The 15,480-nt window shown below is 40.0% G+C and overlaps 1 protein-coding gene across 4 annotated transcripts; it reads right to left on the minus strand.

Annotated features, from left to right (window-relative positions):
* Positions 1-823: 823 nt before the first annotated feature.
* On the minus strand, positions 824-14,842 carry dnajc5ga (DnaJ (Hsp40) homolog, subfamily C, member 5 gamma a). 4 transcript variants are annotated; one of them, XM_067481414.1, is made up of 8 exons: positions 14,640-14,842; positions 9,010-9,075; positions 7,799-7,932; positions 7,076-7,289; positions 6,456-6,612; positions 5,228-5,436; positions 4,483-4,519; positions 824-4,396 (listed from the first exon to the last, which is right to left on the minus strand). In XM_067481414.1, the coding sequence occupies exons 3-6, from the start codon at positions 7,915-7,917 to the stop codon at positions 5,231-5,233; spliced, it is 696 nt and encodes a 231-aa protein (XP_067337515.1). In that variant the 5' UTR covers positions 7,918-7,932; positions 9,010-9,075; positions 14,640-14,842; the 3' UTR covers positions 824-4,396; positions 4,483-4,519; positions 5,228-5,230. The 4 variants fall into 4 exon arrangements, with proteins under 4 accessions (XP_067337515.1, XP_067337516.1, XP_067337514.1 ...); XM_067481415.1 differs by lacking the exon at positions 9,010-9,075 and having other exon boundaries at positions 5,228-5,406; XM_067481413.1 differs by lacking the exon at positions 9,010-9,075.
* Between the last annotated feature and the right edge of the window lie 638 nt (positions 14,843-15,480).

Raw genomic sequence — 15,480 nt, forward strand, 5'->3', positions numbered from 1 at the left:
CAGCAGCTGCCGTGCGCCTGTTGAAAAGGTGATTTAATTACAGGATAAACAGTTAATTCACCCTCTTTCCAAGTATCACCCGTGTTTCAAAAGCCTGACACATCATACTGCTCTGCTGTTGTGCAACAAATAAGTGACATGTTGCCATGAACAAGCTAGTTTAACTGGATCCTGAGCACCAAATGTCTAATATTGCATTGCAGGACTTCTGTCAGTGCTGTAGTAACAAGTGAACCCATAAAGAACAGGTGTTGGGGCTTTTCATGGGGTCTCCTTCTGTATGGAAATACAATGCAGCTTAAGCGGTGGACTGGAAGGATTAGTGTAAAATGGAAACACACCTTTGTGCAGTCAGGTACAATAGGTGACAATAACAGACAGGAAGTTATAAAATCCCCCATTTTTATTTGGTTGAATTTCATAGTAGCTCATTTACAGATCGTCCACAGGGAACTACGACAATGTGTGACCCCCCCCCCCCCCCATCATCTACAATGAGAAAATTTTTTTGAGTGGTCAATTTAATATTTTCTTGTCCCTTGTCAAACAGCCATGATAGTCGATTGTCACAGTGGTCAACTTAACACGTCACTGGAAGAACATTAGCTCCATGCTGACTGCTTCTATTATAACTCCAGAGTCTGCATTAAAACCCAAATTCTGCATTATCCTAAGTAATATTAACATTAATTTATGGTAATTTAACGTGTTATAAATAAAAAAATAAATGTACACAGTTAAAAGCAACAATAATTCATAAAACATTAACAAACACTCCATTAAGAATAATGAATTGTATCAGTTATTTTGTTGGTTTGAGTTATTTACAATAAAAAAAAAAAAAAAGAAAAGAAAACTTCCTTTCAATGCTTTATGGCCCCACAGCTTTTATATTGACATATTTGGATTATAAAGGATCTGACAATAATCAACTACCTGAAATGTTTCCAGATATTGATGAAAATTACAAATACGTTTTGGCAATTGACGGTAGCAGGTTTCAGAGGAAATGACGATGGTCCGCTTTCCGCCGAGAAACAAGATGATGTGTAAATCCATCAAAGACAGAGCCAAAATAAAGTGATGGAAATACTGTATTTGCGTGAGCTGGTGTAGGAGATTTTAATTCTTAATGTGCTAAGGACGTGATTGCTGGTCCTACAGGTGGTTAGTGTTAGTTTATTGCAGTTCAACAGGCAACATTTAAACATTTTAGCAGCTGAGAGAAGAATTTGACTGTAGTTCGGTTTGTACATTTCTTAGCTAAACACTATAGAGTTTAATAATTACTGGTGAAAGATGAAACGAGCCTTCAAATGTCACCACCGTCACTAAATACAGAAAAACATTTTAACAGTCACTACGAGCAACGTAACTCTGCACTGGACAACAACTCTCTGCAGAACATACTTTCTATTTTTTTTTTTTTTTAAACGACATTAGTAAACAACATTGAAGATTTAATGAAATTAACAGAGACTTAATGCGTGGAAGCAAAATGTTACCTGGGCAACAGCTTTGAACAGATAAGCCTTTTGACAAATACACTGTTTTGCTTTTTAAGTTTATGCCATTTCATAACCAGTAGCACTCACTGCAGATTTGATTCCAGACAAGTCAACAGAAATGAAGACACCAAGAAAGAATCAATATCATGAAACAGAGAGAGAAATTGGTTGAAATTTAAGTTTTGTTAGAAACACAAATGCTAAATGTTCTTAATCTAATCCGTTTAAATTAGAGTCAATATTAGTCTGGTACAATTCACATGATACTGACTCTTGGATTGAATCGTCTGAAGTTGACTTCTGTCCGACGTCGAACACCGTCGTGGAAAACTAGAGCTACTTAGATTGAAATTAAAACTGAGTGAAAGTTTGGCTTTGTTAAGACTTTGACCTTTTCTATCTATGTAACCAAATGTAAATGCAGAAGGAAAATGTCAAATAAAACAACCCTGCACCTTCAGTGCACATGTTCAGAGAAATCAAAGATAAACATTTAAAGACAATGAAGAGATGAAGTGTGTGTGTGTGTGTGTGTGTGTGTGTGTGTGTGTGTGTGTGTGTGTGTGTGTGTGTGTGTGTGTGTGTGTGTGTGTGTGTGTGTGTGTGTGTGTGTGTGAGAGAGAGAGTGAGTGAGTGACAGACACCAGATCAAACTCTTTAATGAAGTCAGGATCATCTCATAAGTTCTCTGGTGGCTGTGACCACTGCACAGTCCAGGGGAACCTACACACACTGATCCAGATTCACTGAGGGTCTGCACAGAGAAGAGCTATGATACAGATGTGGACAAAATGTGTCCATAAAAAAGGAAAAAAAAAGAAAAAAAGGAATGTACGGTTTTAGCTGAAATAACTTGAAAGTGACAAAAAGTGAAGTTTGTCAGTATCAAGTTATTGCAGGGGAAAATGAGGATTATTCTGATTTTTGTTGAAGGGTCCGATTTCAGCTGTAAATGAGAGCGCGTGCTAATGGGCAAAGAAACAAAGAGGGTTAAAGTCCAAAATGTTATGTTATGTACCTGTGCACATGCCTGATTACATTTTCAACACTATATTTATGGGCAAAACAAGACAAACAGGTGCACGGAAATATTCTGTCCCGTTCAGCCGCCACTGCATCTGTTGTTCAAGGCACCGCGCCACACCGTCAACTTAGGAAGCAAAGCAGAGGGGTTTCTATCCCGCAAAGTCAAGACAGGTCTAGGAATTCTGACTGAAATGAAAGTGCCTGGACTTCATTGAATAAATAAAATAAAAAATAACCGAGCTAACCGAGGTACAGTTAAATTAAAATGCAGTCCTACTTAATCTGTATTTGAGGTTACAAGATGTTCAAGTAACTATAAAACTTTAGTTTGTGTGGTTACCAAAACGAGGTACAAAGAAACGCTTACAACCTGCACCGAGTCAAAATAAGAACCATAGGAAATGGCAACGGACCCGCTTCAAAACACGCAAAGACTCAAACACACATTATACGAACGGCTGTGACTAACAACTGTGGCTTACAAAGAAAATGGCATTTTCAGAGACTCGAGCTTCACCCTGCTGGCTACGTAAACGCCGCTGGCTTTAGTCTCCAACATACCTGACTGCAACAAATAATACAATAATACGAGACGAAATAGCTGTTTACTGCTCAGAACCTCAAAGTGTAGTTTAATTATTACGGTATGGCATCTATAGTTGTCCTCTGTCGTAAACATATTATGCTGAGGGCTGTTTTTTTTATTCCATTTTTAGCTGGGAGTGGAACACAATGGCATGAGCGCGAGTACAAGTGTGCATTTGTATACAGGAAGTGTGTGTAATCAGGGTTTCCATGTCTGTAAGGGTTAGGCTAAGCGGTTATTCCAGGGTTGGTGTTTTAGGGTGTAGCTTCCGGTGCTGTACAGTAGGGGGCATGCGTTCAGACAGAAAGGCATGCACACTGCGGAAGAAAGCCACAACTCAGCGATGCTCTAAATCTTCTCAAATGGTCTCGTGCATCACTTTTGCGGTTGTCCATTTCATCCTTGTACCTTGACATTGTGCGTTCATGTGAAATGTAGCAGTTTACCCCATTATTTTTACCACCACTCTTGGCATCGGGAAGTTGACGGGGTGAATGTTGGAACGTGTGACCGATTGTTGATCAGGAAGAGAAATTCCAAGTCTTCCTCAGTCTTAATAAGTGGTTTCTGTTTAGCTGTGGCTTCCAAGTGGCATTCAATTCCCTATTGGCGTTATGTCTACTGTACCAGCCACCCTCTTATTAGAGGGCAACTCCAAAACAAGCTACGAGGAGAAGACAGATTAAAAAAGTTCCCCTATTAGTTACCAACTGAGTCCAAAATAGACGATGGGCTAGAGTGAAAAAAATAATTCCGGTCCAGGTCTGGACAGCAGATAAATAATGAAGTTCACCTTTCCGTGATGTTTACTGCTGTCATATATTCGCCTGTTTTCACCATCTTTCCTCCCGGTGTTGCACCCTTACAGGTCGGGTTGGGTTGACAACAACAGATTAGTGAGGTGTTCGGGCATGTTGCCAAGCCAAGTCCTGGATGATTGGGCAGCTAACGAGGTCAGACCCAGCCCAGACTTGTGGATGTGGGGAGGAGGGATTTGTAGGAGCATGTTGTGTTGCCTTGATCTTACTAGAGGGTCTAGTCAGAGCCATGTTAAAAGAGCTGGTAGCTAGTAGGATAATTTACATAAATATTCCTCCACAATTTGACTTCCACTGAAAGGGCCGTGAGCCTGTGAGTGCCCACCTTACAGATACTGTCCAGTAGGTAGATTAGGTAAGTTGTGGTGGTCTGGAGTGAGCCCTGAGCCTGGGCTGGATGATCTATGGTTCGCTGGCAGCAGTCAAATGTGGCTGGATCATAATATTGGCTCAAAAGGCTAAACAGGGAGAAAACAAAGGGTCAAACAGAGATAAGAGACAGACTCAAGTTGGCGTGTAAACAGATTTTGAGACAATGTCTTACCTTCCTCTAGATGAGGGTCACCTGTGCTGTCATTTACCTGCGGGAGAGTAACAACACTGTGTTATCACTATATTTACATCTGATTTCTCCAAATATCTAGCTGAGCAGGTTATATGCACATGTCAAAGAGCCAAATGAAACCTGTCAAAATTCATTAAGGTTAGATTGGAGTTAAAGAGTAAAGCCACAGCTAGAACTGTGGAAATCGACATGTCATTTGAAAGAACATTGTTCATTGTGTTTAATTAAGCACAACATTGACACTGCTGCTACGGAAACGGCTCATTTTCATTTAGTATCTGCCTGATGTAACGTTACAAATATGATTAGCTTTGTTTAGTTGTTTTGCTTAACTGGATGCAAATGGAAATCCTAAGTACACCGTCAGATGCCTAATTATACGACAATATGACGAAACACTGAAGCTACAGTCGAGTAATTCAGCCATGCTCATTCTATGTTGGTGCTTCACAAACAAACAGTAAATTAATGTAACACTGTAACAGACATATGGACAGTATGGGGAGACATGCTGGTACAGGCAGCTTGAACGGCACAGTGAATGATGCAGTAAGTGTAGCAGTGGTAAGTGAACAGCATGGGCTTTGTGTTATGGGCGAGTGAGGAAGCAGAACACAGACGAAGTGCAGCCAGCAGGCAGGCAGTTGACGAGCAACGTCGAGGATGCAGATGGCTTCTGAGTCGAGACAAAACAAATGAACGATAACGACAACGTGGTTCTTACGAGTCATTTTGACTCTGGTAAGGTTTCCCCGGGGTTGTCTTCCCGTGTCGGATTGGCCGCTGTCGGAGACTTGGGCTCAGGTGGTGGCATGGGCATAGGCAGCGGGATTGGCTGGCTCTGGCCTTCTGGGGTTTCTGGACCCAGATTAGATGTGGGCTGGCATATGATTACTGTGTCGCCTGTTGGGTTGGACCATGAAGACAAAAACCCTACAGTGTGAGAGCATGTTAGATCCACCGGTGGAGTAACATATGCCGTTGGTTACAGAATCCTTTTTAGACTTTTTTAACTGGATGTAAAACAAGAGCAGTGAATAGTAAATATTTTGCTGCAACCAGTTATCAAATATCAATCCCTTACTCACATTTTGAACCCGATTCCACTCTCAACATCACAATCTGTAGCTGGCTTTACAAATTGTTCCTCTTCTAGTTCATATGTGTGTGTGCTTTGTGCATTCAGCCATGTATGTGTGTGCAATCAGGTGTGAAAAACCTCATGAAAAAGCTTGACAAAAGAGGGAATGAACCCTTAGTGCCAAACAGCCAGAATCTGGAGTCACGACTGAGCAAAATCTAAACACATTTCGGGTCATCTAAGGTGTCCAATGAAAATTTAGCCATCAAAATGTGGAAATCATAAATGACTCTAGACTGTAGTATTTGGCTGATGATAAACACATTTTTTTCCCAGCTTCAAAGTAATTCATTGAAGGTTTGACGTACTTGTGTAAATAAATGGAGGCTACAACTCACTGAATTCAAGGTATAATAAGTGAGGAATGTTAAACTTTTACTGTAACATTATCTGCGAGTTGCCAACATCCCTGCACAGTGTGAACAAACTAGACAAAGAAGCATGGGATGTCACTTTCTTTTAGTTGGATTGCAATTCGAGTGAAGCTGTGTTTAATGTCTGTGCCTGCAACCGCAGTTTGTACAAACTCTGTTCTATAAACCCACATGAGCTACTCACAAACATGGAGCAAGCAACTAGCGACTCTTTGGAGACACATGATGTAGATACTCTGACTTTTCTACCTGAGCTGTAGTAAACAATTTTTTAGTATTAACCATTATGCCACGTCTGTAAACATGTTCTGTGTCACAGAGGACATACACAGTGCATCACACAGAGGACTGTGCTGATCTAAATCAAAGTAAGATGAAAGTGCAGGAACGTCACTTTGAGAAAGCGCATTAGTAATAACAGGGCTTAAACCGCTCACCTCCGTCCTGCTCTGCTTTGATTTGTGCCTCCAGGTCTTCGGGGTCCACATACTGGTAGGACTCATCATCCTCAGGTGGTTTACACTTTCCACAGCAGAAACAGCAGCAGCAGCAACAGCAGCAGCAGGTGAACAACGTACAGCACAGCACCAGACTCTGCACAAAGAAAACATGCAGAAGGGAAAACGTTTTTAAAAGCAATGATCCACCACGTGAGAAGGGGATTTAAATTACTGATGCTAGGAAAACTCAGATTATGAACCATGAGTGTAAACAGTGGTGTAAATACAAATGCAGTTTCGTACACTGCATGCATAAAGACTTAGGTGCGTATTTTAAATATAGTGAACTATTTCAGACACAGCAGCCATCAAACCCCTAAAGATTTGGTAAAACTAATTTTCGAGGGAAAGTTGCTGACCTGGCCACAGGTGTTGGTGTTTTTGCTATAGCCAAATGCAGAGGACCAAAAAGCTTAACATTTGTTTGACATTGTCTTCTCTTATCCATTTTAAAAACGCTGGGAAAGTGTAACCAATGTTTTACTTTCCCGACATGATGGAAATAAAAAAAACAATCTGTGAAAAGTGACTGACTCAAGGGCAACAAAAACACAAACCTTAAACCACCATTTGGACATGAGGAAGTAGTATTTGACACTGTCCTCTCCGAACTGTTCTGACACGTAAAGGCCCATGGAGCCGTACTCGTCATAAATCTTCCGTTTTGTCTCATCATTCAAAATGGAGTTGGCGTTGTTTATCTCTTTAAACTTCTCAGCTGCCTCCGGGTTGTCTGGATTCTTATCTGGGTGGTACTTCAATGCTAGTTTTCTGACAGGAGAGATGGTACAGGAAGTGATGCAAAGGACAGAAAGGAAGTAAAGTTAATAATATGATCAGGTTGATGCGTATTTTAATATTTAGTTTGTTAATAAATACTCAATGCTTAAATGGCAACAAAAGTTGCCATGGAGAAGCCCATAATCCTACATCTTCTTATATTACAGAGGACATTTTCAATTTTTTCTTTAATAATTGGGATCATTTCAGTCTTTTTTTTCAAACGACGCAAAATGATGTACTGAATTATCTTAGATGCAACTTGACAATCACTTCAATATAGAAGAATTTTTTTAATTTTGTATAGACCATTGCGAGATTTATGGATAATGAAAATATTAATAAGTGGAAGCCTTAATTACAATTTCGATAAGCAATAAAATAATTTGCCAGTTAGTCATTTAGCTGTTCACAGCGTTTTACATGTAGAATTTGCTGCCTGTGTGTATCTGACATCACTGCGCTGTTTGCAGCCCCGTGGCTTCGTATCAGCTGCTTACCTGTAGGCTTTCTTGATGTCCTCAGCTGAGGCTCCTTTCTCCAGCCCTAGCACCTTGTACACACTTTCCCCAGCGGTGGACATCTTCCTTTGGGGACGGGAGGAGTTCGGTTCAGCCATGGCTCACCTCTTTTACTACGCAAAAACACAAATCACGCAGATGATCACACCTTTAAAGGTTTCGGCATTTTGTCATATTTAAAGTCTTCGAGATCGTCACGCAGCTCACTTCACAAGTACTTTGTTGTTGTTTCCAGCTGCTGTAGTTTACCAAAGGAGCAGCTGAGCTTATGTAAATTTAGGCATCTAACACAGATGATACGGTTTCAGAAACACGCACTGTTATAGGCTAAACAAAGGCTGTTCAGTCACACTAGGCCAAAATTCTGCATAGAAAAAAAATGGCATGAAGAACAGCTCGAGTATCTGGAAATTGTTCTACACTCAGACCAAAGCAGTACATATATACAAACGTAGCAATTAAAACAATGTTGATATTTTCAGCTTTACTAAACTAATCCGTCCCCCTCATACTCTCTTTGATTGGAATAACCCATAAGAGGATTTCTGCAGTGTTTCAAGAGAAATTCAAGGCTTTTTAAAATCACTATGAACGAACCCTTTCCGCATTATTAAACTGACATTTGTATTATTAGAAAATCCTCCATCTTTGAAGAGTCTGTGGACCTGCAAACTACTGGGAAGAATGCAGAGCTCCAGGGGGGGGGGTTTATGCATCAATCCCACCCCCTTAGATTTAACACGGCAGGGCAAAAAAACTGATGTGGCATCAAAATTACATTTTTTAGATTTTAAAATAAACACCTTAATTGTAGTTCATCAAAACCAATAACCTTGTGGACACCTGTATGCTTGTTAATCCACCATGGGGCAGTGATGGAGGAGGAAATTGGCAAAATTCAATAATTCTAAATTCCAGTGCACTCAGTGGATATTGAGCCCTTCAGTTTAACAAACCTGGGGCTGATCCGTTCGTGTGCAGTGGTTTTTAAAGCTTTCGCTGTAATCATAAATATTTATGAAAATACCATTCAATACCTGGGCATTACTGGTTCACAATTACAGTATTATGCAAACACACACACACACACACACACACACACACACACACACACACTGACTCTTCCTCAGCCACACAAACAATGCCGCCTGGGTCGTTAACTAAAGGAGATTACATTTTGCTGATCTCACCGATTTCCTGTCCAAGTCAGCCAGGCCAGAGAGGTCCAATGTCCCGGTCAGAGTAAGGCTGGTCAGCTGTGCACACAAATACTAAAACTAACTAACTGTGCGTAAAATAGTCATCAGTTTAGTGGTGGACAGTGTTTTGTTTTGTGTTGAAAAGACTTCACAGATATTCTCATTCGTGGATCATGAATGTTACTTTCCTTAATAAGACTGTATGAATATAGTGATGTTTTTTTAAATACTATGACAGTTTTGCAAATATTAGGACCCTTAAAAAAAAATCAATATATCACATTGCTTACACCAATAAGGAACAACATTAACACCACCTGCTGGTTTTAATATAAAAAAAATTTAAAAGTGAACTAATGTGAACTAATAGATGCTGACGTCTCATTATGGGTTGAACTCGTTGGCACATGAACTGGTTAAACTCAGCTCCACCTTTACCAACATCGATCTGGCAAATATTTGACAGGACATGGACGAAATGGTTAGTTGCCAATTCATTTCAGCTTTTACTGACTGTAGCTGAGGCGGCAAATCTTGAGGGAAATGGGAGTTAATGTAGTTTGTGAGCTGCCATTTTCCAAAATTAGATCAGAATAAAACAGATGTCTTCTCTCTTTGGAAAAACTCGGAATCAGTGGCATAACTGTAAGAGACTTTGTGCTAGATTACACAATAATCTGGTACAATTAGCTCCATCTACAGTGTGTAAACAGTGAGAAGCTTAAATTTGTATTTGCACAGTAGGAGGTTTTCTGAAATAATTGGATGACAGACAATAGAGGCAAAGCTGCTTTTTCTTGCACTGGTGCAGAGAGAAAATGTAATTTAGAGGCTTTACTCTTCCAAAGCAGAACAGCGAGTTGGTATTAGCCATCCATCAGTGGACACGTTCCTTAGAAAAGAGCAGTAAAATAGTTAAAATAGTAAGTGAAGTAGTGTGTGTGTGTCAAACTAGTAAGAACACAGAAATGTTCTGAGATTAAATTTGAGAGTTTCAGATTAATGTGCTTAATGCTCTGTAACAGTATCTCTGAACTAAACTTCCTTTGGCTTCTAAAGTAAAAATGCATTATGAAAAGTAAAGATTATTTTTTACAAACACATATGTAACAAACTGGAATTAGAACCTCGTATGCCTCCACCAACCAGTCAAGCAGCAGTTTACATGCACGTCTGGCCAGAGTCATATTCTAATCAGTTCATCCTTGAGTCCAAGTGGACATTTGTGCCAGATGTGTTACATTTCCTTCAGGTGCTTGATATACAGAAGAGACTGGAAAAGCTCAGATGTGAGGTCACCGAGACCTTTGACCCCAAAATCAAATCTGTACATCCTTCAGTTGCTTGTGCAAAATTTGAAGAAATTCCCCCAAGGCATTCCCGAGATATCAAGCTCACAAAAATAAAACTCTTTAAATTACAAATAAAATAAAAGCTGATAACAGAAAAGCTGATAATCCCCAGATTGAAGAAGCTGAAATCAAAGTATTAGTCAATATATGCTTAAAACAACGCTAATTAATGTTTTACCTATTTTTTTTTAATCTCTTTGTGGACACAACTGCAGCTGTAATTTTTATTTTTTTTTAAAGACCCCTACACAGTGAACTATTAATTATAAACACGGCCATCTCTCTCTTAAAGACTTGCTGAATGCCCGTGGTCAGTACTGCAGGGTAATTCGAATCAGCCGTCCTGTGACAGCATCTGCGTGGTCTGGACAGTACAGCACAGCACTACATTGTTGCATGAAGACCAAAGAAAGAATACGAAACTCCAGTCAGGCTAAGAGATCAAACTGGCTCTTATTTCTGAGAGATGGATTGACTGCAGGCCCAGATGGCATGAATCATGCACGTACTTCTGTGCCGCCCAAACCGTGGAGCAGTCACGCAGGGGTGGAGGTGTGAGGGAGGGAGCAGTTCCACAGGACGTAAAGACAGGTAGACATTTCCCCTGACACAAACCTTTGTGACCAATGAGCTGCTGCAGTCCTGCAGCTGGTCCAGAGCGATCAATCGAGCATCACCGAGCCAGGACAATTAGGTTAATTGGACAACTGCAGTTGTGCCAGTGCACACTTTAAAAACGGCCCTGTGTTCTGCTAACGGCAGCTATTTATTCACACAAATGGGAGAGATGGTATAATCATAAACTGCCATACAACAGCCGTCTGTACACAGACACAGAACGAGGCAGGAGTGTTTCCTTTCCATGTCCAAACATTTGTCTGTGAGCTTTTATTTTATTTTTTTTCTAAGCCTAAAAAAAGGGCCATCAGCTCAGAGGCAAAAGCAGAAAAAGACAGAAGCAAAAGCAGAAAACTGAGACACTGCTCGTGTTTAGCAATTAAAGGCTAAGATTTGCAATAACACAACTTATATACAGACATGTCTCTGAGTATATTAGTCCTTACTAAATAAATTATTTCTAGTTTAAAAATCACATGGGAGGTCACAAGGGTCACAAAAAGACCTTAATCGACAAAAAATAAATCAAATCAAATGACTAATTTCTAGATTAAGCCATTTCATCAAAACTACAGTTACTACTTTTGAAGAAAATGCCACTAAACACTACTGGCTGTACATTAGCAAGCACTTTTAAACAGAAAAAACAGGCAGTACATTTTTGTGAGCTTACACACTAAATGACCCATTTTATTACTCAACGCTATATTTAGAAGTACTTAAATTATCATTTTTTAAAGCTATTATTAGTAAGGAGCATGACAGCCAACTCTCAAGACACTGAAATCCTCTGTTATTCTTATTTCCTGAGACAAAGGTTTTTGTCAGAAACCACAAATGAAATAAATCACGTGAGGACTGAGGGCAGCAACTCCAGTGGTGAGGACAAGTCTGTCTTAAGATGAACTAAAATTACTCTCTCCACTGTTAAAAATAACAGTGGCTTTGTAGAAATGGATGACATTAAATGTATAATTCCAACAGCCAAGGCCAAGATCCAAAAAAGTTGAATTCAAATAACTATCAAATATCAATAGATTAAACCTGATTTAGATTTTGTATTAGTCTCAGACAGACAAGACTAAAACTAACTAACATACTCATTATGGATTAATGGACCAAATATCTTTGTGCTTGAGTGTCCAAAGACAAAAAAACGTTCCCCTCACTAAAGGAAGAGAACACTAAGACACAGCTCCCATTTAAAAAGCTAAAGCCAGAGCGATTAATAACTTACATGATGTTTTAACCATGACAAATCTTGCCGGGACACGTTATCGCAGGCCCAGCAAGGCAAGACGCACATGGAAACAAAGACACAGTTCTTGGTTTGTCTGACTGTGCCAGATAAATGTAAATCTCTAGGAGAATGTAAATGACATGCTGATCACCACACACCCCGTCCAGACTCACGAGAGGCCAGTCGCTGCTCTGCATCTGCGTGAAAGCGAATGCACCAAAACGCCAAACCTGCTGCATTTGTTTATGGTCAGACGTGAGGTCTGACCAGGCCTGATCTGCACGGATCCAATAGTGTGGAAAGTGGAAAGACATTTGTCTACCACTGACTCCAACACTAATGTAAAAATAAGCTCATTAATTAAGGCATTTTAAAGATCTATTGGTTTCATCATTCTGCCAGTAAAATTGAAGAAAATATGCATACTAACTATAACAATACTTATACAACTTCTTTAATACCGACTCTGTGAGGATACAGGATATTAAACTTGCAGTCTACATTATTTCCTTTTTTGAAAAGCCAGGACTACAGTTTTGAGAGTCCATTTTTTAACGGGACTAACATTTTTTGTTTTCTTTTAAAAAAAGTAACAATTTAAAAATAATAAAAACTCAAAAAACGTAGAAAACAAGGCCCCAGGGACACAACTTTCCTCTTGTTGGGCTCCTACTCAGCTCTACTGTTTAACCAGCTACCAAGGTTAGTAAATTGAGACAACTGGGGTTTACATGTACAGGTTTTCTACGAGAGCAAACAACATTTTTGGGCTTCTGACTGCGAGTAAGGTAAATAATATGTTACCTTGCACCTCAGATAATAATTGGCTTTTTTTTTCTCCACTGAATAATCAGTGGTTGATAATGAGGAACGTGTTTGCATTGGCAGCTGCCTTCCAGTACCCGCATGATTAAATAAGACCTATCCAAGGTTTTCTGTGTTCATAGTTTGACACAAAAATTTAAGCAATGTAAGCAAATGCTTTTACAACAAACGAGCTTAATTGGGGTCATAAAACTAGCTTTCGACTCACCTCTACAAGACCTGGCAACAGGACTGATCAAAGTTTAGCTGGTTTTCTTTAGTGTCCTGCCCGAAGCTTCTCTAGGCATCAGAAATTCAATGAACACCAGAATAACAAGTGACAGCTGTTAAGCCTGCATCACAAGGAGGCTGTGAAGCTGTTTACTAGAAGTATTACTCATATAAATTTGACATTCAACTGCAGTGGTACAAATATCTCACTAATTTACATGTAGTCAAAGGGTAGAAAGTAAACCGGGGGCTTCTGGATTTACTGGGCATTTGCTTGCTTTCCGTTGGGCGAGTAGATGGTGGAAGACGGAGCATCCCGAAGCCTCCATTTCCATAATTAGGTCATTAGTTCAGGCATCAATGTAAACACGACCCACAAAACCCTGACATCTGTCTGTCCACTGGTGTCCTCGCGTTTCTCCAGTTTGGGTGGGAGACTGCAGGTTTGACTAACCAAGAGCTTTAACTGACAGGATGACCCGACACGGCTGTGATCGACTCCCAGTTTCTCCGAGGTGGAGAGGTCCTGCTGCCGGGGATGGGAGGTTCAAAGACGGAGGATTGTCGCTTGTTTGTCCTTGTGTAGCCCTAATCCTCTGCTAATCTCCCTGCACATGGAGAACTACTTTCCATTTTACACCTCTGTCATTCATAAATAACTGCAACTGGGAGCATTTGAACCAGTTCCCCCACTAACGACCCCCGTGTCTGCTTGTTTAAATTCCGTTATTCACACACTGGCCCCAGTGTTTGCTAGCTGTTAGCCAACAGAACTTTTGGCTCACAAAAGTGGAAACTCACACGGATTTAATAGAAATAGGCAACACATTGGAACATTTATTAAAATGTCAGATAGTACCGGGGCTCCGTAACACGCCGCTACCAGCTAACGTTAGCCAGCATGGGAAGTGGCCCCCAGTGTCACTGTGGCGTAACGCTATGCGCCAAACTCTATTTTCATTTTTGCCAATTTGACATCTTCCCGTATATTAGTACACAACACGCACTCTAAATGTGTCCGTTTGTTCGGTGGGAGAAAAACCATAAATTCGGCGAACGCCCTGCATAAAACCTAATGCAGCGTTATTTCCAACTCTGCTGCCACCGCCCTCCAAATTAGAAACGTTTCCTTCAATTAAGACAGTTATTATTTGTTTTATGATTTAGGACTGAATTGGAAGTGTATACTAAAACTATATGCTCTAATTACAACATATTTCTAGGAGCGAATTTATTTGGAGTATGCTACATTAGCGGAGACGCAAGCCAACCTTAAAATGCAATGTTTCCGAATGGAGTTCGGCGTACGTGACTAGGGCAGCTAACCCGTTAAGCTAACCTCGTGCTAGCTTATTAGCAGTGGAGAAATTTCTCACCTTGTGCAAACTGAACACTGTAAATCTCGCTGTAGGTTTAACTGGCTCATAGAGGCATCCGGCTGAACGTCTTGACTCCCGGTTAAAGAGTGAGAAACACGGTGAAATGAGTCCGGTAGAAGCAGGGTACTAGCCTGCGGTGGCCGCCGGGTCTGGCTGTGTCTGCACAGGACAGTGGCTGAGTTCTCCTTCCAGGAAACGAGGGAAGCTGGAATGTTGCTTTCAAGGTTTCGTCCACAAAATCCAGCTTCCTGGTAAAAAAAAAAAAAAAAAACGGCAAATAATAAACTCAGATGTTTATTTCTTACTTTTTTAATTTATTATATTACAAATCATTAGCTACAGCTAAAAAAAAACCAAAAAACGGTCGGTTGCTCTATGAAGTTAATTATTCCTAGAAAAGCTCTTCATTTTATTCTTCGCAATAAGCAATTGCATATGCAAATATTCATACGAGCAATGGTTTAAGAATTCAATTTTATTAAAAAAGAAACACGCATTATTTCAGTCTTGTAATTACAACAACATGAAAATACAGGGAATTAAAAGCCGTAAAGTATATTCAGTCTGGTCCTTAAACACATCATATGCTCCAGTATCATACAGAACAGGAAGGAGCCCAGCTTGGTAATATATGTGTTTATTGTCATTTATTAGTTATTGTTTAGAACTTTGCTGAGTCATTCATGCACCTTGTGAATTAGATGTAAACTGGATTCTCCTCCCCATGCAGCTCTTGGAAGATGCATTTAAGCTTTGTAACTCTTAGTTTTTCAGACACCAAATCTTTTATATGCCTTAAATTTATGCTCAGAAAAAATTGATAAGGCCTATGGCAAGA

Source organism: Channa argus, chromosome 17, assembly GCF_033026475.1.
Source record: "Channa argus isolate prfri chromosome 17, Channa argus male v1.0, whole genome shotgun sequence".
In the NCBI taxonomy this organism is placed as follows: domain Eukaryota; kingdom Metazoa; phylum Chordata; class Actinopteri; order Anabantiformes; family Channidae; genus Channa; species Channa argus.